This window comes from Ursus maritimus, unplaced genomic scaffold, assembly GCF_017311325.1.
Source record: "Ursus maritimus isolate PB19 unplaced genomic scaffold, ASM1731132v1 scaffold_29, whole genome shotgun sequence".
NCBI classification, from domain to species: domain Eukaryota; kingdom Metazoa; phylum Chordata; class Mammalia; order Carnivora; family Ursidae; genus Ursus; species Ursus maritimus.
In genome coordinates this window covers 11509139-11533087 of record NW_024425452.1, presented here as the reverse complement: position 1 = coordinate 11533087, position 23949 = coordinate 11509139, and the positions used below count along the sequence as shown (strand labels likewise).

The window sequence follows — 23949 nt, the reverse complement described above, 5'->3', positions numbered from 1 at the left end:
GTGGGCTTGTTAGGTTCTCCACGATTGTTAGCTCCTCTTGGATGTTGATGTGATCGGAAAGTGACTTGAGAAACTCCCTTGGAGCAGTCCTTAGCAAACCATTGAGTAAAGGGAACTAGCAGTTCGCTAAATAATTCAGCCTTAGGAAGTGTGTTGTAATTCATCTTAGAGCATAGATGACCTAATTTTTTTTTTCTTAGGACACGAGTATGTAAGTCCCTAAACAAATGTGTGGCATAGGTCCCAGCGTAAGCTTGAACTTTCTTTCTTTTTATTTTTTTTATTTTTATTTTTTTAAGATTTTATTCATTTGAGAGATAGAGAGCACAAGTGGGGGAGAGGCAGAGGGAGGAGCAGACTTCCCACTGAGTTGGGAGCCCCACTTGGGGCTTGATCCCAGGACCTGGAGATCATGACCTAAGCCAAAGGTAGACACCCAACCATCTGAGCCACCCAGGCACCATAGCTTGAACTTTCTTACGCTTAACATCATGAACTCAATGCACAGCTCACCTTCCAAATGGTTCCCTATAAGAGAACATATCAGTACAGTAACTTGCACTCCATGCGTTTGGATTGTATGGTGAACCTCCTAACTCCGCAGGCACATATGAAACTGTATAATCGATCTGTGATTAATAAGATTCGTAGTGGACAAGTACATTTCTAGGTAGTCAGAACTTTCCCTGTTCCTTCTCATGGCCTGCTTGCCCTTGTGCTCCCTGACTCCTTGAGTAGCACACCATCCCGGGTGCAGAGTGGGAAGCCAGAAGCTTGGACTCCTACCTGTCCCTCACCTGGCCCACCTCTGAACAGCTCTTCTCTCTGTCCCCTGCATTCCCTCCCCAGCTTGGCCTGACGATGTCCTCCGCCTCTGATGCGGGCTACGGCAGTGGTCTTCTAAGTGACATGACCTTCACCTCACCTTCTTTCCAGCCTCCTGCACACCCCCATTCTCATTCCACCTCCCCAGTTTAAAATAAACACTAGAGCCCTTACCTACTTCTCCTGCATCGTCTTTCACTTTGCTCTCCCCTCCCCTCGATCCCATTCTCCACTGACAAGCCTTAACCCAAACATGACACTGAAGCCTCACCTGACCCTCTTGTCCCTATGTAAAATTGACTGTTCTTTTTTTATCCTCCCATTTCCCCTGTACAGCCTTCGTCAAGGCACCTCTATCACTTTATTACAGTTATTTATCACCTCTCTCTCCCTTTGCTAGACTCTGGCCTCTCTGGAGGCAGGTTTATTGTCTTGTGGATTTCTCTGTCACAATGCATTAGACGCATGTTTGATGGATGTTTGGTGCTGATAGTAAAAGTAGCTGCCAGGAATGAAGGTGCTGATGCACTGTGCCGGGTGTTTTGGATAACCTCACTTAATCCTCACAACAGCCCCATGAGTATTAGGCATTACTTTGCACGTGTTTAGAGATCAGGAAACGGAGGTCTGTACAGGTGAGCAGCTTTCCAAGCATCACGTTACAGTGTTGTGTCAGAGCACAGGATTGTAACTCAAATTATATATATTACAGATTATATTTTCTCCTAGAAATAGTGAGAATCTATAGTCCTGTAGGGGCCACTTCATTCTGAGTTAAGTGGCACAGGGCCCATCTAGAGATCTATCAACCACTTACACGTAGAGTTCCTAATTTGGGGACTGGGATCCCTAAGGTTTGGAAGACTCTAAATGTCAGTTTTATCTTTTGTGAATAGAGAAAAGGTGTCTTTTGCTTAAATCAGATTTTTACAGTTGGTGTGGGATCTGCAAAAGACTTATTAGCCTACTAATATAACATTTCTATAGAAAATAGAATTTTCCAAGGACCAGAAGATAAGTTTATAAGCTAACATCTGGAACACAGCCCTTTTGTCAAGTAGAGATTATGTGTTTTGATAATTTGAATGAATGAAAATGATTCACCTTAGAAACCAGGTTTTTAAAAGGTAGCAGTTTTCTTTAGACACTGTAATTATAATCATTCCTGTTAGGTCTTAAATGGAAAATTGCCTCTTTGTTATAGACTGAATGTTTGTGTTTGCCCCCCCCCACCAAATTCATATATTGAAATTCTAACACACACCACACCCACACACCCACACACCACACACACACACCACACACACACACGCACACCCCGGTATATTGGTATTTGGAGGTGAGGCCTTTGGGAAGTAATTAGGTTTAGATGAGGTCATGAGGATGCCCACGACGGGATTAGTACCCTTCTGAGAAGAGACCAAGGAGCAGCCTGCCCCTAGCTTGTGAGGATACGGCCAGAAGGTGGCTGTCGGCAAGCCAGGATGAGTGCACTCACCAGGAACTCAATCTGCTGGCATCTCAGTTTGGATGTCTCAGCCTCCAGAACTGGGAGAAATAGACGTCTGTTTTTTAAACCGCCTGGCTGTGGTGTTTTGTTATACCAGCCTGGGCTAGGACCCTCTCCTGTCACCTCTTCTTCCCGGTGGCACATATTAAATTGTTCCTGTCTGTGAAAAAAAATCAGTGGAAAAAACCATCGTACATTTTAAACATGTAATCACATTAATTCTCTTCAAGTGGTTGTTTTCATTTGGTTCCTTGTAGGAAAATGTAATAGCTTTCCCAGATCAAAGTGGGATATATCATTTGATATGTGTTCCCCCCACCACCGATTAAATATTCTTGCCTTTCAGAGGTGGTGGTGGGGGTGTGGAGCTGTTGTTGATTTGTGCTAAATTTGTGTTTTGAAATGAACTAAAAGATGCTGATTCTGACTGGATGACAGGTAGATCTCTGAGCTTCAGGGAAAGGGCCATGTTCTCTTATCTCTACTAGCTACCCCAAGGCCATAAACACATTTGGTGCTCGGTAAAGGCATGTTGCTGAACAATGATACAAGCCATTTTGCAACCTAAATTCTTTTCCTAAAATTTTCACCTGATACACTTCTCCAGGAAAGAATTTTTACAAGTTCTATACACAAATAGGTGTTTGTTTTTTCCTCCTTAACTATGTTCTTAATTTTCATTTTGGGACTTGATAGCGTTTCTCCCTTGGTGTTCTGGCTGTAGGTGGGCACCTAATTGACTCCATGTTAATTTGATCACTGACTTCCCTTTTTTCATTTTGTTACAGCAATATGGCTTTTATGACAGCTCAGAGTTGAATATTGGTACTTGGGGAGAATTGAAATGAAGGGAAAATCTTGTTATTAGCCAGTCAGAATATTCAGTTACATTAGTATGACTTGCTAAAATACTTGCGGTTCCACTAAAATGTAATCACCGTAGGGCCTGATTCTCAGCATTTCACCTTTAATGGTTGTCAAGGGGGTTTTAAACACAGTGGCACATTTGTTGAAAGTAGCACTTGGTGAAAAGAAGAAAAGCATTGCTAGGAAGAGATCTAATCTTGCCGGAGAATTTCCAGAGAGGGTTACAGGAGAAGTCATCTCAGCCTTTTCTGGAGTGCCCCTGTCCTCTGGAGAGCTGTGGGAGTTGAACAACTCCCTCTGTTGGCGGCAAGAAGAGTCACTGCTGAGCGCACGTGGGATGGATGCACAGCGCTCACCCCAGTGAACCGCGAAAGCACGGTGATGCGACTCTTCCACATTATAAAAGTGCTTCTGAACCACTGTGTTTCTCAGTGGATTGACAAGAACATGATCCAAAAAATAGAAGAAAGCACAGTTTTTATTTTTCATAGTGCAATAAGCTTTCCTTAATGTCTTATCAGAAAACATCTAGGATCTGACAGCTCTCAACGACTGCTATCTAAAGTTTTCTACATTCCATTTATGAGAATGGAAAGTGGCAAGGAAATGACTGATGGCAGGGACTTATTTAAACCCTAGAGGCGTAGTGTATTTACAGATTTATCCAAATTATCTATGCCTGCTCAGTCTGCAGTCCTGAAAAATGGGATTTAGCATTCATAATTCTGACTCTGAAACACTCGGACATCACAGAATGTCTCTGAATCATAAATTTTATTTAGGAAGATTTTATTAGTGTTTGGTTGTTGGGTTGGTGGTTGTTGTTGTTGTTAAGTAAGCTCTATACCCAGTGTGGGGCTTGAACTCACAACCCTGAGATCAAGACTCACATGCCCTATCGACTGAGCCAGCCAGGTGCCCCAAGGAAGATTTTATTTGACATATTTAGTGATTTTCTTCTGCGAAAACTGGTCCATGTGAGCTCTGTGACCCCTTGAAGTGAATCAGAACACGACACTAATCAAAGCAGTATTCCGCGTAGCCCGAGTAGTCTGGATATAAATAAGCATTTAGCAAGAAGCTACAGTAGACAAAAATTAGACTTAGAATACCAGCACTTTGGTCAGGGGTTAAACTTTCACGAATGGAGTCATAGTTCAGAAGCTCCCTTCCCAGCATAAATCTTCCTTTATGGTTACGCGTGCCGGAAAGTTACAGCCACGTGTCATTGGATTGGGGTGGGGGTATAGGGGATGGTATTTGAATTTTTAAAAAATCAAATGCTTTAAAAAAATCAAATGGTTAGTCTTGTTTATTGGTTTGTTTTCCTCACTTTTGTGGATTTTTTTTAAAAAATTTTATTTGAGAGAGTGAGCAGGGGTGCTGGGGGGAGGGGCACAGGGAGAGGGAGAAGCAGATTCCCCTCTAAGCAGGGAGCCCGACTCACGGCTCGATCCCAGAACCTGGGGATCATGACCTGAGCCAAAGGCAGACGCTTAACAAATTGAGCTACCCAGGCACCCCAATATGGATCCTTGTTTTTGTTTTTGTTTTTTTTTATTAAACTTTTTATTTTGAGATTATTCTGGATTCCTAGGCAGTTACAAGAAATAATAGAGATCCCAAGTATCTTTTTCCCAGTTTCCCCCTGCAGAACTGTAGTTCTGTGTCATAAGAGGATACTTACATTGGTACCATCAAGCTGCAGACTTTTCTAGCTACATCTCGCCCCTCCTGCCTTCGCATCATCTCTAACCCCAGGCAGCCACTCCTCTCTTCACCTCTGTGAGTTTGTCATTTCAAAATTGCTATATAAATGGGTTGGCTTTTTTCACTCAGCATAATTCTCTGGAACTTCCTCCAGGTTGTTAATATCTATCAATAGAGTGCTCCTTTTTATTGCTGAGTAATGTTTCATGGTATGATTATTTCCAGTTTTTGGCTATTTTGAATAAAGCTGCTGTGAACCAGGTACAGGTTTTTGTGTGAGCATAGGTTTTCATTTCTCTAAATAACCAATAATTTTGTTTTAATGGTAGCTTAATATTTAACTGTATGCTTATACCACAGTGTATTTAACTGGTACTTCTAGATGGGTATTTAAAGCACCCCCATCCCTGCTATTACATCACTGACGACAGTCCTATAGATAAGTTGTAATGCACATCTGCTTTTATTTCCTTAGTATAAGGATTTCTAGAAGGGGGCTTGAGTATGCAGAATTTCTAAGCTTTTTTTAAAAGTACTTCTCCTTTTTTTAAACTTTTTATTTTAAGTGCATTTAATTGCAAAGCATTTTTATTACCTCAAAAACACCATACAGGTCAGCACTTTACACTCCCTCCCCACCCTTCCCCCAGCCCCAGGAAACCACTAGTGTTCTTTGTATGGATTTGCCAGCTGTGGACGTTTCATATAAATGGAGTCCTACAATATGTGACCTTTTGTGTCTGAATTCTTTTACTTAGCATAATGTTTTCAAGGTTAATTCACGTAGCATGTGTGTATCAATACTTCCTTCCTTTCATGGTTGAAGAACATTCCATTGTGTGGATGCGTACTACATTTTGTTCATCAGTCGATGCACTTTTGGGTTGTTTCCATTTTTGGCTGTTGTAAATGATGCCACTGTGAATATTTGTGTGCAGGTTTTTATATGGACATATATTTTCATTTCTCTTGGGTATCTACCTAGAATTGCTGACGTTAAGGTGGCTCTGTGTTTCACTTTTTGAGGACCTGCCAAACTTTTCTACAGCAGATGTATCAGGTGACAGTCCTACCAGCAATGTCTGCGTGTTCCAATTTCTCCATATCCTCGCCAACATTTGTCACTGTCATTATGTTTATAGCCATCCTAGTGAGTATTCCATGGATCTTGTTAAGAGACAGGGCCAGGGCTATTTGAGCAATGCTAACTTGCTGCTAGGTGGCCCTCCTGACATACAAAAACCCCTTGTGCACTACTTCTCAGTGGTGCCCGCTGGCTGCCTCTAGGCTTCTGTTGAAGAGGAGGAAATTGTGAAATGGTCAACCTGCCTTCCCCTCTGGCCAGAGCACTTGACCTGGTGTGCAGCTCTGGGAGGAACCCATCTGGCTGGCAGCCCTTTGAGCCCTGCTGGCAGGCTCGAGGGCCTGCAGAGGCCCTGGGGGAGTGCCTACCCATCATTCCTGGCCTCGGTTGCTATTTTGAAACAAAAGTTTGGAGAAACTCTGATGTAGAAAAATTTCCTTGCTATATCGTATCATAAGAACAGCAGTTGTACTTTTTTACAGGGAAAAAAAACCCATCTTGGGTACTGTGAGATACAGAAAGGTTTGTGGTTTTCATTTTCATAGGTGGCATTTTGAAATACATAAACTGACAAAATGATAGCCTTAAAATGTACTTTAAAAAAAAAATCAGCTGCGTGGTGAATTGCAAAGAGCCCAAGATGTGGACAGAGTAATCAGCTTTTCTTAGTATGCCTGGGGCTTTCCTGTGCTTGGTCCTCCCCCCCTCCCCCACTTATTTTGTAACCCTTGAGTTCCAGTAAACCGGGACAGTTGGCCACCCCAAGTCTATAACCTGCAGAATAAGTAAATGGCTCTGTTTGTTGTTTGACCAAGTTATCTGAACTCTCTGAACTTTTGTTTCCTCATCTAAAAATGAGGATAATTCCTTATTGAGTCTTTGAAAAGCTGGATTTGCAGTAATCAATAAATGTTAGCTTCCTTGTTTGTTAAGCCTCACTCTAGTAATAACAGTGTCATATTGTTTTCATAACCAAATTCTGTACTTTAGACAACAGACCTTTTCATTTCCTTCCCAGTTCCAATTTAATCAAGGTAGAGGGCTGCATTTACCCTTTAGGGCCGAGCTGCCACTTGGTGCCTTGGTCATGTGTCCTAACCAAACAGAAAGCCAGAAAGAGAAAGGAGAGTTGACTTGGAAGAACCTCCCCTCTCAGCCTCACTGACTTGTTAGTTTCTAAGCCTTGCCTCTGTTCCTGGAACAAATTCCTGCAAGATTTAACAGCTTCAGACAGCAATCGTTCCTGTCCCTCCAGTCTCTGAGGTCCAGGGATCCTGCAGGGTTAGCCCCGTGGGTCTGGCTCTGGGGCTGATGCAGCCGCCGTGGTGCTGCCACCGTCTGCGGCTGACTGGGGCCACAGGCCCGCTGCCAGGCTCGCTCAGGTGATCGCTGGCCTCCCCCATAGGACTGCTCACAGCATGGCAGCTGGCGTTCTCCAGGGCCCGCAATCTGAAAAACAGGCAGAAACACAGGGACTGACCAAGTTGGAAGTCACCGTGGTTTTTAGGACCTGATCCGAGGAGTGACTTGCCATCCCTTTTGCTGTTTTGGTCATACACACAGCCCTGGTTCAGTGTGGGAGTGGATTGTTCGGCGGCGGGCATCTTAGAGGCTGCCTTTCACAGACACCAGATTCACTGAAAGGAGTCTTGACCGTCTAATCCAGGTAATGGAGCCGCTAAGAAATGGCTCAGGTTAGGACTAATGATAACAAGGCCCAAGCCGGCACCCCCATGTCAGCCAGTGTTCACATTCTTCCCAATACCCGCTTGGTCTCCTTCTAAGGAATATACACAGTTGCCTGTGGCCTAGTATGTGCACTGGTTTCTGCTGGTGGCAGCCTGTCAGTGGCATCCCAGCTGCCCATTCAGGACGATTGAACAAGTAGTTACTCAGTTCCTTCTGGGTGCCCAGAACAGCCGTTGGGGATGACAGGGAGCAAAAGAGAGAAGTTCCCTGCCCTCGCTGAGCTTTACTGGCGTCGCTACCACTGCCGCTGGGCTCAGGAGGTGGCACTAGGGATTCGGGTTCCCTCTTACGGACAGACGTTCCAGGTGGGGATAGAGTTTACGCTCCTTTCATGCGTGCTGTTTATATGTGATGTGTCCTACGTAACACGCTGTTTGAAAGATAGAAGAACTGGTCTCTAACCTAATGGAGTTTTGTTTCATTCAGCTTGAGAGATGGGTTGAAAGGAAATGATTTTTTTTGTTATATTTTCCTCGCTGGTGGAGGTAGAGCAAACAGGGAATTGTTATAAAATTTGTTAGAATGAAAAATAGTTTGTCCTTGAGACCACAGCCCTTGTCTAGACTCTGTCCGTGTAATGCAATATATGGATACGGTCTGGGTGACAGAACTTCAAGAACTGCAGGGGATTTATTAGCATCCAAAAGCCCAATGTATGTAATATATATGTATGTATATATATGGCAGTGGTTCCCAGAGAAGGCTGTTCATCTAGGTTACCTACGTAATGTTTCAAAAAGATGAATTTCTCAGCCTCTGGACTGCTGAATTGGAATTTCTAGGAGTGGGTCCCAGAAATTTCTAGGCATGGGATCACAGTGTCTGTGTTTTTTCAAGCTTCTGGGTGATTCTCGATGCAGACAAATTTGAGAACTCTTTGACAGGAAACTCTAAAAGGCATGGAGGCGTTCATTCTTTCACTCATTCATTCATAGTTTCAACCAGTAATCAGCCACCTGTCAGGCATCGATTCGGGCTCTCTGGAGATACAAATGGGAACATCAGAGATTTGCCCTTGAAGAGCTTAGAGCTTAATTGGGATTGTGAACAAATGAGCAGATAATTATAGTATAACTGATAATCACATCATTTAAAAAATAAGCCTATAATTTTATCACTGATTGAGATACAGTGGAAGTGGTGACGGGCATATGAAAAGGAGGCAAGGAGGATTTTGCTGCCCCTTTTTCCATCATCTTCCCCTCTAGGGAAGATTTCTGAGGCCTCTATTACTAAGCAGCATGGGTAAATACAACTGGTTTTTGGTTTTTTAACTTGATAATGTTATTTATTTTTTGATAATGTTATTTAAAATAAAATTATCTCATTCTCATGGATAGGAACTCAATGTTGATACATATTGTCACCATCCTTTTAATAAGCATATGAAGATGCTTCTGTGGAAGTTTGCATGGATTTGGTTTTTTTTGTTTTTGTTTTTTAAAGATTTATTTATTTTAGAGAGCAAGAGAGCACTCACGCAAGTAGGTGGAGGGACAGAAGGAGAGAATCTTCCAGCAGACTCCCCACTGAGTATGTAAAAGGAGGTGTATCTCCTCATTTATGGTATCACCAATAGATAATTGTTGCATGCATAGAATAAATTGGAGTACTTGCCCTTTGAGGGATTTGGGCTTTACCTAAGGAGGTGCAGAGTGTGTTCCCATAACACCTGAAAACGTAAGTATCCAAGTCCTATCAAAGTTGAAGTGGATATGTGCTAAACGAGTTGTCAAGACCACAAAGTTATAAGAGGCCAACGGAGAGTCTTTGTAACATCTAATCTGGGCCTGGGAGAAGGGGTTGGAAGTGAAGACTAAGGGAGAGCAGGGTGGAAAGACGCACAGATGATTCACTTAAAAACAAAACCACAGGGGTGATTCTACTGGTTTGGAAGACTGTCCTTCTCCAGCAGTGGTTAAAATAGTACTTCTTAGGGGCGCCTGGGTGGCGCAGTCGTTAAGCGTCTGCCTTCGGCTCAGGGCGTGATCCCAGAGTCCTGGGATCGAGCCCCACATCAGGCTCCTCCACTGGGAGCCTGCTTCTTCCTCTCCCACTCCCCCTGCTTGTGTTCCCTCTCTTGCTGGCTGTCTCTGTCAAATAAATAAATAAAATCTTTAAAAAAAATAGTACTTCTTAATTAACTGGTGGCAACAAAGGAGTGGGAGATGGGCACTTCTCTTTTAATCTATCTAATCTTTGTAGTAAGGAAAATTGACTATTGCAACATTTAAAATCCACCCCCCCCACACACTGAAGATTATACCAGAGTGAGGCTGTTCAGCTTTCTTTAACCGTGGAGCTAACCTGAAGCCATCCTTTGTAGTGCATACCAGCGCCCTAATTTTGCAGTTATCCAAAGCCCCCAGTAGGACTGTGTTCTCTCTCTACATGTGTATGTATGGTAAGCAACATGATTGTGTCAGAGTATTAACAGGAGTTTGTTATGCCGTTAGAATGGAGGTTAGAAAGGATGGGAATTCTACGGGAGGAAAAGAATAAGCATAGATTCGTGGGTTGGCAGAGTGACAGTACCACTGTGGATGTGGCAGATCATTCCTCTTGAGCCGCGATTTAATCCGGAGGTGTCATTTATATAAATGCCAGCATTCTAAAGGAATTCTTTTGTCAGTTTACTTTCATATCTGAAAGCTTGCTAGTACTTAGATATTCTTCCCCTTATGGTCTTTATGACAGGGTTTTCATATTTTATATTTTAACATTTCTGAGCAAGGTATGGTTTATGTTCCTCCTCTCATTGTGGAGCTGATTTTTTCCAACCTAGAAAAACCTTTTTCAATTCAGCAAAGAATGTTGCGACTACCAAATTAAAGCACTATTTAATTTTTCGTGTTATTGGCAGTCAGCTTGAAGAATGTTCCCGTGCCTGCCTAACACAAGTTGACTGTTAAAGAGGTGAACGGGCAGGAGAGGAGAAAGTGGAGAGAGATTTCGTCCTGACCCCTTGCGGCTTGTCAGCTCCATTGACTCAGTTTTAGGTGAACTGTGACAATTCAGAGAATGAATAAAACTGGATGTGATGAGGAAGTTATGCTAAACAGTAGTTAAATGTCTGGAGTCAACCCATCTGTAAGCCAAAAGCCATGTCTGACTCAACTGATTTTACAGGAGAGGGAGTTTTCACAGCAAGCTGACTGCTGCCCAGCACCCTCACCTGAGCAGCAAGAAGAGCCAAGACGTGATCCTAGAGATCTTTACTACTTACTGTGAGTTTAGGAAATTAACTTTCTCTACTCTAGTAAATTTTTAAAAATCTTGATGTCTTTTAAAACAGATTTGCCCTAAGATCTTAATACTTTTCAGTTGCTGAGCAGCCTCCCAGCTTCCTCCTGCTGCAGATACAAACAGCCAAGATGCTAGCGTTTGCATTCTCAGTGAGCCTGAAAACTCATCTTGAGAGCTATGATGGAAGAACTTTCTACGCCATCTCTCATTAACCCCAGCACCCTTCTGTTGTCACTACTGCCCACCATTCTCCCACATTTTGTGGTCCGTCTTGGGAGCCAGATGGAAAGGAGGGCGATACAACTGGTTTGCTTACAGCTTAGCGTGGTGTCTTTTTTCAGACAAGCCTCCAGCAAACTCTTTTTGATAATAGATCAGAAAGCACACTAATGCTGATCTAACCTCACGCAGATGATTCACCTGGGCATACCCCTCCTGGAGGGAGCTGACAGATGGATTTTCCACATGAGCAGGGCTCTCTTTGGAGGATGCTGCTTTTGCCCTTTGTGTTCTGCTTGCATCAGTATGTTCGGGTTTCTGCATTTCGTGCTGTGGTAGTCCTGATGTTACCTTGTGTTCAGGCCTGAGGTGCACCTTAGCCCTATAACTCTTAGTATATGGGGCAGGAACTTGCCCCAGGACCCAGAATTAATATTTGATTCGGGGCGTCTGGGTGGCTCAGTCTTCTGCTCAGGTCATGATCTCAGGGTTCTGGGCTCGAGGCCCTCATCATGGGGCTCACAGCTCAGTGGGGAGTCTGCTTCTCCCTCTTCCCCTTCCCCCTGCTTGTGTGTGTGTGCTCTTTCAAGTGAATAAATAAAATCTTTTAAAAAAATATTTGATTCAGGTACGAGTATGCTGAACTCTCTCATAGCCTCTTACAATCTAGGGTAGTTTATAAGAGAGTGACAAGCCCCCATTAATTTTCTTAGTGAGATACTTACAGTGAGACACAATTAGAACACAGTCGCACGGTTACCATAAACTCTCCAGAGTTTGATAGGTTTAGTTGCAAGCCACTTCCCACTATCTTTTAGGAAATGTGCATAAAAGAGGAATTCTTTAAAATCTATTCATTTTCCTTTTTTAGTGGGGGTAGATAGGCAGAGGGAGAGAGAGAATCTTAAGCAGACTCTGCGCTCAACACAGAGCCCAACACAGGGCTCGATGTCACAACCCTGAGATCATGACCTGAGCTGAAATCAAGAGTGGGACGCTTAACCGACTGAGCCACCCAGGTGCCCCTATAATCTGTTCTAATTTACTTGCTTCTGATTTCTACCCATATCCCATTTTTATTGTCATTATTTTTTCTATGTGGCCTATGAATCCTGTTGCCTCCCACCATGACCTGTAATTCTGGGAAGCCCTGTAGGTTGAGTGCGCATCCGAGATTTGGGGTACAGAGAATGGGGAAGCAATGCTTGGCCTGGTGTCAGTGTGATCTGGTTTCTGGGAGGTGCCGACCACCCCCTTTTCCTGTCTGTGTGGGGAACCAGCCAGATCAAAGAATGGCTTATTCTTTTGCTTCGTTTAGGACCAAAGCTCCTCTACCATGGGCCCAGTGCCTGGGCTTGGTCCCTGCTAGTACAATTGTACGGAGCAGCTGTGTTCCCACTTGGCCCAGCTTGCCCAAGCTGCCAGTCGGGTGACTCGGATTACTGAGAAGGGATGTCTCTGGCCCGTGGGCAGCCAGGAAGAGGGGGAACTGCAACCGTCAGGCTGCCCACAGACCTGGCAGTACAGTTCAGCGTCTTGTGCAAAGTGGGTCATATCATTCCCAGGATTGCAGATTGCTAGGCAAAGTGTCAAGGGTTTTTCCAGGGCCCTTTGCCTCTCCTGTTCCTTTAGAAAAGTACAAAAGAGTAGAGCTGGGCCCACAGGCCACTCAGCAAGTGCCTGATTCACCCAGCAGGGTGGGCCAGCCCCGCCTGGCCTTGAAGAATTCATTTGCTGAGACCTTTTGTACTGTTCCTGCGGCTCAGCAAGGGAGAAGAGGAGGAAAAGGGCATGGTGCTGGCCAGCAGCCTGCAGCCAAGAGGATGAGGGGACGGGGCAGTGAGAGCAATTAAGGTTTGGCATCTTCCGTTCCCAGCCTTTTGGCCACGTGCTCTCTGCAAGCTGTACCATGTGGTTGCTTTCTGTGGACCACCACCAAGTGAGCTCTGGGTGCCAGGCAGGGAGTGGGGGACAGAAGGCCTCCCACGTTGCTGCCATCCGTTACCCCCGGCCTAGCCTGTGGCCTTGGAACATGCCATGCACGTGCCGGCCTTGGGGCCCTTGCGTTCACCTGTCCCTCTAACTGGAATGCCTTTTGCTCTGTCCATTCAGGTGTCTGCTGTCTTGTCACCTTCCCGGGGCAGCCGTCTCTAAGTACATTTTCCAAAGTAGACCGTGCTCCGCGATCCCACCGCCTTTCCCCTGCTGTATTACACTCTCTACGTAACAGATTCTGTACGTCTGTGTTTGTCCGCCAACCTGGAATTTTGTCGCGCTCCCTGCCGCATCCCTCGGGGCCCGTGCCCCTGGCCCGTGGTGGGCACTTGGGAAGCGTATGGCGAGAGTGAGAAAGTGCGTACACGGCACGGAGGGATGCCGGCTACGTGGCTGGCCAGACAGAACCGTGAGCTTATGCTGAGTAAAGGATGAAAGTCAGCCTTCGGCGACAGTCTCTTGGTAACCTGTGTAAAAACAAACACCAGCGTCCGACAGGGTTACCGCGCACGTCCAGCTAGGGGCGTGGCAGAGGGAGAGTTTGGGGGACACGTTTCACATGGCCGAGCCCAGCCCAGAGTCAGGCCCAGGTTCACAGACCAGGACTCCCCTGAGTAAGGACCTGGGTGCCAGGGCCACCTCTGCCTATCCTTTCTCCCCCTTCCCCGGAGACACTTCAGGATAACACGCCACTCTCTTGTTATTCTGCACGTATGTACTTTCAGAGAATGTTTTGCTAGCTGTTTCACGTGTTCCTAAGTTGGGCTGTGAGAAGTTCCGCCAACCCGAGACAAGAATTCTCACATGAAGAAGTGCAGTCTAAGAACAGACGTGCTGTTGCTGAGGAGATCACGGGTTGTGTGTGCTTTTGTAGAGAAGGTCCGTCTTAGAGAGTCACGGGAGTGCTCCTGTGCCTGCCGGCTTCCAAGGGGCCTCTGTGCAGGACGGATGGAGACTGGGATTGCTCCGGACAGATGGCTTCTAACAGAATTCTTTAATATCTCCAAATACTAAATCTCACAGTTTCTTCTGGTAACCTGCTGCTGGCTTCAGGATTCTTGGACTGAAATTTTACCTTATGTTTAATCAAGCTGCTTTTCTGTTGCTGTGATGTTAGCCTGGATTCTCAAATTGAGAACTATGTCTTCGGTGTTGTTCTTAGAATGACAGGTTGTTCTACCAGTTCCTGGGCCTCATTTTTCCCAAGACCACTCATGTTCTCCCCACCTCCCAACTCTCTCCCACAGGTCTGTTCCCTGTCATTTTTGACATTTTTTTTTTTTTACTTGTTTCCATCTTTTCTATATCCTCCTTACATTTAAAGAACAAAACAAAACTGGTTACAGCCCCTCTGGAAGGCGTCTTGATTAAAATTTAGGATGATCCCCTTATTACTTTGTCAGGGGTTTCCCTAATGATAGATCCCAGAATACTGTTAACTGAATGGTATCTTGACAGCTTCGTATTACATATACAGCTTGTTGTAGTATGCGTCATTCTAACATCTACTCTTTCGGTGATGAGTTTGGTTTTGTTTTTGGTTTATAACCATCTGGCTTCTTTGCGCACTGTGAATGTCTAGTTTGTTTTAGGTGTCTAGGTATGCTCCTTTGTGTTTATCCCTGCTCAGCAATCCTTTGTACACAGTAGGTGCTTGATATCTGTGTATCTAATTACTACGCTCATTTTAGCCTTATCTTCCGTGTTTAACGAATACATCATATTAACAGCTCCTCTCGCATGTGATGCTATCAACTCACCCACCTTCCATTGCTGTCCCCCTGGGGGCGTTAGGACTTGAAGGGGACATTGTGGTGGGTTGTCCTGATGACTGGGGGCTCACTGCTGGCATTGAGTACACAGGGGCCAGGCACAGAAGGCCAGCAGTGCCCCTGCTGAGAAGCACGAGCGGCCACAGACATTATTCCTCATAGAGTTGAACCTGTTGCAGACATACAGTGGGAAACCTTTATTGAGGGCTAACTGCATGCCTGGCACTGCTATGGGGATCTTATGTATATTAAATCATTTGATCGTCTTAAGCTTTGAAACAATTACTTTACATTTGCCACCATTTTACAGATTAGAGGTTAAATAACTCTTCCAAAGTCACATTGCTAGTAAGTGGACAAAATGGATTTCAAACCCAAGTGGTCTTGGGGAGCTGGGGTGGCTCAGTCAGTTAAGCGACTGCCTTCGACTCTGGTCATGATCCTGGGGTCGTGGGATTGAGCCCCACAGTGGGCTTTCTGCTCAGCAGGGAGTCTGCTGCTCTCTCTCCCTCTGCCATTCTCCCTGGCTCATGCGTGAGCACATATTCTCTCTTCCTCTTTCTCTCTCTCTCAAATAAATAAATAAAATCTTAAAAAAAAAAAACAAACCCAGGTGTCCTGATAAAGAACCCAGCACTTAGCCACCTAATCACCTGCCAGCTGTTAATGCCATATACCTGCTCTCAGCCCTTTTGTGCTTAATACCTGATTTTTGTATGTGTAATATGATCCGTTAGTAAGCTATATATCCATTAAGTAAAAGCAGGATCTAGATTTAAAATGTTCTAGAAGAAGGTGGATTTGTCCCTGGCAGCTTGTCCATCAGTAATTCAGTCCAGTAGTCAGGGTGTTTACAACCTTGTTCCTCCTTGTGCCTGTTTGCTTTTGATTAGGGATGAAGGGGACCCCGTGACTTCCATATACATGGCCCACCATCCATCACAGATAAATTGTATTAGAATGATTTCGATTTCACAAAAACATGATGTTTGTCTTGTAAAACTTATGTATTCTAGGTGATTTTCAGTAGATGATGAAAAAATAATTAGATACAGTTAAATGATTTTTTAACTGCTGGACTTTGAATAGATAAAGCATCCTTAAATGGATGGCATCCTTTTTAAGAGGAATTATGCTTCGGAAACGTAAAGCTTAACCAATTCTCAAGATTTTCTAGAATTTCTGCCCTCTGAAGAGGTGCAGTCTAGGGCAGGAAAATGGATCAGGACCAGAATGGTCTTAGGAGTACGGTATGTTAAAGAGCTGTTTAATTTTGGAATTTCAGAAGTGACCTAGTACTGTGATGGTGTATAATTGTTGGCACTTGATGTGGGAAGTTGGTGGCTTCCTGGTTTCCAGCCATGAGTTGAGGGAGTCATTACTTTCCCTGCGTACCCCACTCCCTCCCCCCACCCCGCCCCAGGGAGGGGGCAGATGTCAGAACAGAACCCTGGTAACTCCTTCTTTCTAAGCATTCCACCTGTCTCTGTCTCACTGCTGGCTGGATTGACACACTTGTAACTGCTAGAGTCCATGGATGCAGCAAAGTTTATCCGTGAAATTAGCCAAAGAATACATATACTTCAGTGTGGTAAGCCAAGGAAGAGAAGTATCATTCAATGATTAATAGCTTACTTAGTTAATAAAACCAATTTTGCCTTTCTTTGCCCTGGGAAAGTAAAATATTTGTGATTATTTCTGTGAAGAGTAATGACCAGGAAAATTGAAAATGTATGCCTTCTAACTTTAATATAGAAAATCTAGTCAATATTGCATATGAAAAGATGCTTAGCTATACTGTAAATGTAAATCTTAAATGGGGGGGAAGGTGGGGAGCTATAAAACCTTAGAAGATGAAGGTAAATCTGTAATTACTGATAGGAGACTGTATTTCCAGGGTGTTTTAAGTGAAAGCAAGTAATATGTACTCTTCTTGATATAACATTGTTTTCTGTTTACTGTAACTGCCACAGTAAGAATGTATTTTATATCACAACACAGTACATGGTACTTACGTAAATATCATCCTACTGATGTGATACAGTAACACTAAAGATTTATGAAAATATTCTCACTAGGGGCAAAGCACTCTGATTAATATTATGGTAATTAGTTTTTAATGCTAAGTTGACCTAATCATCTATTAATGGGTTAAATCCACAACTATAAAAACACCCAATGGCATGACCCCTTTTGTGCTCAGAAGAGAAGTCTGAAGGTATGTCCAAGAAATGTTACCATAGGTTCCTTCTGACAGTGGGGCTTTGGGATTGTGGTTGGAGCAAAATGATGAGATTTTTTTTTTAGGACCTCTTTTCATTTTTAATACTTAGGTTTTTTTTTACCATGGACATGAAATATTTTCAAATAATAATTAATGAAAATAGCAAGCAGAGGAAACCATCCATTCACGGTGGCCTTCCTTTCTCCAACATGGCTCTTCCTGTCTTGGCTACAGGCTTACCTCAAGCCTTGGTTCTTGCCCAGATGGGATCTTCTCCCGTCTGCCACCTTTTTCAGTCCAGTTCCACTCTTCTCCCCACTGAGATTCCAGCTTCGCAGAAAGCATTTTTACGGAACTGCGAAAAGAAGTTCATAAAACTGGCACTTCATTTATAAAGTGAATTCACGGGATTCTGTCTTTCCTTTTGATTTTCAAATTAGACCTAGCACACAAGTTACTTTGGGAATTAAAAAAAAAAAAATTTCAACATAACCTTGTCCATAGCGTATTCTCTGAAACGGATTTGTTCTTGTTCTTTTATGAAAAAGTACTGTATAAAAAGCATTTTGAGTAGAGATTAATCAATGTCTGTTTTTCTTAATAGGTTTTAAAATGGAAAATTTTGATGCATCACTTAGTACCTATTTCAAGGCATTGCTAGGCCCCCGAGGTAAGGTGGTTTTGGTTTTGCTCCCCTCCCCTTATAGACACTTATAAATATTGCATGAAGAGATTCTAGAAAACATTAGCATCTTCTATGATAAGACTAACGCTTTGTCCTGGATAACAAGGGGCTTGGAGAAGTCCTGTGACGACGGTCTTGAAGTGGTGCAGTGTTCCTGGCTATCGGAGCAGAGACACAGCTGCTGTGACCCTCTGCTGACTGTAGCTGGGGTTCAGATTATGCTAGAAAGCTTGCCGCCTGAGAATGCTGCAGATTTCACCATCATGGGTGGTATGTTTTCCTCAGTTCTTACGAGTCTGCAGCTGAGGCTGGTTTCCAAAATGCACTGCTGGAGTAGTTTAAACTTTTCCCCTTTTACAATTTTAAGGGCTTATTAATGTCCTTTCATGTTGTGTCACATCAGTGCGTAAATATATACACCTGATCTCCCTTTTTTATACTTCATCGTTTGTTTCCTTTTCGGAAGTAAATCAGCTCCATATTGCTCTCTTTGAATGTCACCTGTAATGTCTCCTGATGTATCTATAAAGAAGGAGCTGCTTAAGTTCACAGAGTTTTAAACAGATGAAAAGATTTTCGGTTTCACTTATGATTGTTAAGGTACAAAAGAAAACAGCAAAAGGAATTCATCTCTTAGTGTGGTAGAAATGAAATGTGTTTGATAACAGAGATGATGTGGAGAAAGAGTCTAATTGGTATGACCTCTTTGGAGGGTAATTGTTCTTCCATTGAAATAAAAAAGCATATGCCCTTTGACTCAGCAGTTTGACTCCTCAGCCTTTATCCTATAGCTTTTCTTGATCATTTATGCAAAGATAGGAATAAAGATGTTCCCTACAGCATTGCTTGACAAGACTGGGAATAATCTAGGTGCCCATCAAGAGGGTTCAGGTTAAATAAATTAGTGCACAGCCAAATGAGAAAAACAAGTTAGATCATCTTGTATTTACTTGTGTTGAGATGATGCCTTATTTCAACCTTATGGGACAAAAGAGTCCAATTTTAAATGGCTGAAACAATAATAAAAATGATCAGCTTACATCACCAAAATTGAGCAACTCCTGAGTTATTTCAGGGACCAAGGACACTTGTTCTTGTCATTTCCTACGTTGTATTCTCAGTATATCAGCAGTTCTGTCCTCAGAAAAGTCCCTCCACCTTTCATGGCTGCAGAAGCCCTAGACAGCACCTGCAGAAGAGGAGGAAAAAATCTGTTCATTTGCATGGATTTAAGGACAAGGAAACTTCCCCAGCGCCTTTCGCCCAACTGTCATTTCCTCAGAGCTCCGTGGCCACAATTGCTTCACATGCTCGTGTCTGAACAAGTCAGCATAGGGTAGGCGAGGACGACCAGGGTTGGCTCGAGCCCGGAGGATTTACTGCCTGGAGCCACAGTTGGGCTGGCAGTACTGGAAGTACTTGGCAGTACGGAAGGAGGTTGCACATATGGCCTTATAAAATTTAAAAAGCAAGGTGTAAAATAGAATATTAAGTGAAAGGAGATGGGAGGTTTCTGTGTGTGCATTTATTATGCGCACACAAACATATGTAGCAATCTAATGTTAATTGTTAAATGGGAACTTGTTTTCTCACAGTTGATAGCCAGGGCCCAGAGTTGAGAACACAAGGCATCCTTAAGTCCCCTGGGGCCACCTTAGCGTAAGTAGTGGGGAGAGGGTGGAGGGCATCTCCCTCTGTAGCCAAGGGAGGAACACTACAGAGAAACACCGGGAGAGTTTAGAAGGTCTGCAAGAAAGGAGACTGACGACCTGTTCCCCAAATGGATGGTTGCTTTTCCTGCAAGCTCAAGAGAAAAAGCCTTGGAGAAAGTAGCAGGATGGCCCAGTTAGGAGGTCGAAGAGGGGACAGAGACTGTCCCTACTAGCTGCTCCTTCTCTGAAGGTGGAGGAGGCGAAACCTGCATGTGCCTCTGAGCTCCACAGTAGGTGACCTTGGAGGGTAGAAAAGACTGAGGAGCGATAGGTTTGGGGGGTTCATCAACGCAGCATGCCCAGGGGAATGTGCTGCAGAGGTGGCTTCCTGGGATTCGGTCACAGGATGAAGTTGACTTGAGGTTAACACCTGGGGGGAGGGGAGGTTGCCTTCCCAGAAGGTTACCCCCATCCAAGGAGGGGGCTGTCAGATTGCTCCCGGCAGCTGCTTGGAACTAATTTTCCTCATCCGTGCAGGGGAAAGAGGATGGGAGCGCCGGGGAGAGCTCTCCTCCCCTGTAGCTCCCTTGAATCAGTGTAGGTCTTCTCTCTCAAGCTGCCGCTCCCGTGGTTCCTTAAATAGGCAGGTCACTGACCATTGCTACTTCACCCCTTTTTATTTTTCCTTAAAAATCATTCTCCACTCTGCTGTTGACCATTGCACTCATAGCAGATGCTGCCTTTCTCATCAGTGATTGTCGGTAAGCTGAATGAATAGCCCGTGTTCTTTGAGTCTGCGCATGCTGGGCGGGCTGGCAGACACTTGAGGTGAGGACTCTGGAGTTCAAAAAGACTGTCATTTCTGGAGTTTCATTATCCTGTGCACCATTCAGCAGATCTGGTCAGTAAATACAGTTAGTGGAAAATTTAGCTATCTCCCTGCTTCCTTTAAGAGGTATATATATAGATATGTATTTTTTTTTTACTCAGCAAAAACCATGTATGATATATATGTTATTCAGAATGTGTAACAAGGAGCTTCACCTTTATGACAAATATTGAAAACTGCTTCCTCTTCCAGTTGCTTTGTTGGCATTAGGAACTTGAGTTTTAGATGACTATTATAAAATTATGGGGAAAGAAGATTTTTAATGTTGGGGGGAAAAGTTGTGGTTGTTTTTATATCTGCCTTATTAATCACTAAATATTTTTCTTTTATTATTTTCCAGATACCAGAGTAAAAGGATGGTTTCTTCTGGACAACTATATACCTACTTTTATCTGCTCTGTCATATACTTACTAATTGTATGGCTGGGACCAAAATACATGAGGAATAGGCAGCCGTTCTCTTGCCGGGGAATTTTAGTGGTGTATAACCTTGGCCTCACATTGCTGTCTCTCTATATGTTCTGTGAGGTAGGTGTCCCCCTAAACGTGCTCTGATCACTGTCCTGAATTGTGTTCCTAAATGAAGAAGGGCAGCTGCATTGCGGGGTGGGATGAGTAGACTGGGAGAGCAAATATATTAATCCATTTCGAGTATGTTTTAAAATTGATTTTCAAAAATGCCAGAGTTGTTCGTATAAATATGCCTTCTAGAATATCTAAAATAGAAGCCTTTGCTATTGATTCTTTTGTGATGTTCCATATTATATTCAGAATTAAATATTTCCAGAAATAAGTTTACGCAAGCAGAGTACAGGGTGGAAAATGAACAAAACGTGAAAAACAGATCTGTGAACATTTTATTATTAAGCAGTTAATAGATGCAAGATTCTCGTTTGGAGGTGGGAGAGGAAGGAAGTGGGTAGCTATTGTGTTTGGTGTGTTTTTTGTAAGTCAGCCTCTTGCCTGATCTGATAACTGTAAACAGCTTTGAGATTTGACAAGTTCGTTTTTAAAAGCTAAGGAGAGTGGATGGTGAGATCTGCGTTTAAGATTTGAATGGTCTGTAAGTCTGGCCAAATTATTTTTTCTGTATAACTGGGATGTTGAAAACCATATTTGATGATCTCAAAGGCAAACATTGTAGCTGAAATAAAAATGAAAGAAATTGGAATCAAAACTTATGTCCTCCCTATTTTCACTATTATGTAATACACGCTTTAAAGCTAACGGGGAGGAAAGCTGCCCTTTAGGGGTAAGCATGGTTTGTATATGTTTTTAGGGGAGGAGCTCCACCTTTCAGGCTTACAATAAAAATGTCTCACAACACTAACTATTGTTAAATCCTGGGTGGAGTATTAAGCCATAAATAAACATTTGCAAGCACTCCCATTTAGATTTTTAACTCTTTATTGTGGTGTTATTCTCCAAGGAGTAGTAAAGAAGAAAAGGGGAGGAGGGGAGAAATCAAAATGAATCTTAAAATGGGTGTTTTGAGGGAAGATCGAATTCTCCATCAGCCCCAGGCCTCTCCATCCTGCGTCCCTATCTGTCTGCATGTGGTTGTGCGTGAGAGCGTGTCTGGGTGGTTACACCCGTGCAGAACGCTCTGTTTGATAGTGAGAGGTATTGACTGCTCCTGTGGGAGGTCTGTGCCTTATTCTCCCATGTATGTTTCATAAGCCAGCTAAAGAGTTTATGATTAGCATGGTAGATGCTACTATCACTACTTTTATGCTTAATACTCTGTGAAATGCTTACAACCCCTTTTTTCCACCTTTTTCTGTCCTATTCTAGAATGAAGGCAGTTTAATTAGCCTCCCAGATGGATATTGCAGGACTGGAGGCAGGGGCTGTGCACAGGAGTGACTCCTGGGCCCAGCACTGTGCACATCGCTCTGTGTTCAAGGGACAGAACTGCAGCAAGGTGTCAGGTTGTTCAGAGTGAATGGTTTACTTTCCCATAATTGATAGATGATACAGCTATTTCCTTAAGAAAGCTTTTATAGAGTTTGTTGTTATGCATAGCAGTATTCTAAAGAAAAAACATTTAAGACTATTAAATCTTCTTAGAACTTATGGGTCTGCCTTATAGGTTTCTCAAGCCCTGGAGCTACGGCTAGAACTTCATAATTTAACCTTTTAAACAGGTCATTCTTGGGTAAAGAGGGGAAGAACGGTGCTGTATAAATTGCTGCTGTGTGTGTAGGACTGAATTTGGAGGGTTCCAGAAGCACCATAGTAGGAAATGCAGATTTTCCTCTGACAGTTCGGTAAACCAGAGGTGACGTTGAGCCCTCTAAGCACTGGGTGAAGAGACTTAAGAAATACACAGCAGAGGAAAACATTTTTAACTCACGACTTAGCGTACATACAGCAGTAATCATAAGGAGGCAGTAATTCCTTAAATTAAATCCAGTTTCTAAAAATACGCCCAAATCAGTGTTACTGAGTTGAAAATAAGCCCTACATTTGACTACTTGTTACAGGGTATTTACATTCGATGTTTGTGATTTTTTTTTTCCCTGTGTTTACGTAAACCCATCGGTAATTCAGTAATACGGTTATAACATATCCTTTGTCAAGTTTTTCATTTCATCTTAGCTACTGTGTTTTTCTTTTAATTAGCATTTATATTCCATTGACTATTAAAACCTGGGAGGGCAGTCATGGAGTTCTGTGACCGAACAGACTGAGGAGGTCATAGGTCCCAGTTGGGCCCCTCGTTTCAGCAAAATGTCCCCAGAGCTGGAGCCATTTGCCTGTGGTCACACAGTTGGCAGAATCTTGACTATGTCTTTATTTACCCTTCTGCTTATCTACATATCTGGGTCTGTAAGGAATTTAAAAAATAAATATGTAGTCATTGATAGTTGTGTTTATTTTATCCGGTGTGAATTCACAGCTGCCTTGGCAAGTTCTAGGCTAATACAAATACAATTAACTGTCACTTAAAGGAGACAATGAGAAATCTTGAAAGAAGGGAGATAGCAAGGAAGTAAAAGGGGGAGAGGCACTATAACATTAAAATTACCAGAAGAAGGAAAACAACTAAACGACAGTTTGAAAACCGAAACAGAGTTTAAAATCTAGAAGGAGTTTAGACTTGTTCATAGTTATTGCATTTGATAGTAAGAAGATTAAAAGGAGAGGCTTGGCATTACTTGTAGTTCTCTCATGAGCTTAGTGTTTATTTTCAGGAAAATGATCGTAGATCCCTGAGTAGAAGTGTATTTGAACAGTGGTGTGTTTTAGATTGAAAATACAGGACTTTATGGCAAGCCTTTTGGCTTTTACTTACTGAATGAGGTATTATCCAAAATCACTGTCCGGGGATGGCTGGGTGGCTCAGTCGGTTAAGCGTCTGCCTTTGGCTCAGGTCAAGATCCCGGGGTCCTGGGATCAAGTCCTGCATTGGGCTCCTTGCTCAGTAGGGAGCCTTCTTCTCCCTTTCCCTGCTGCTCCCTCCTTGGGCTTGCTCTCTCTGTCAAATAAATAAATGCAATCTTTAAAAAAAATTAAATC

General features: G+C 43.3%; 1 protein-coding gene across 3 annotated transcripts in view; it reads left to right on the top strand.

Moving 5' to 3' along the window:
• Nucleotides 1–23949, top strand: part of ELOVL5 (ELOVL fatty acid elongase 5) — a 71113-nt gene that overhangs the window by 26031 nt on the left and 21133 nt on the right. For 2 of the 3 annotated variants that reach the window (XM_040643580.1, XM_040643581.1), the window contains exons 2-3: nt 17806–17871; nt 20768–20955. In XM_040643580.1, the coding sequence (XP_040499514.1) occupies nt 17814–17871; nt 20768–20955 (246 nt within the window). In that variant the 5' untranslated portion in view covers nt 17806–17813. Of the gene's footprint in view, nt 1–10874; nt 10973–17805; nt 17872–20767; nt 20956–23949 lie in introns of those variants that run through there. The other variant, XM_008691774.2, reaches the window with a different exon arrangement.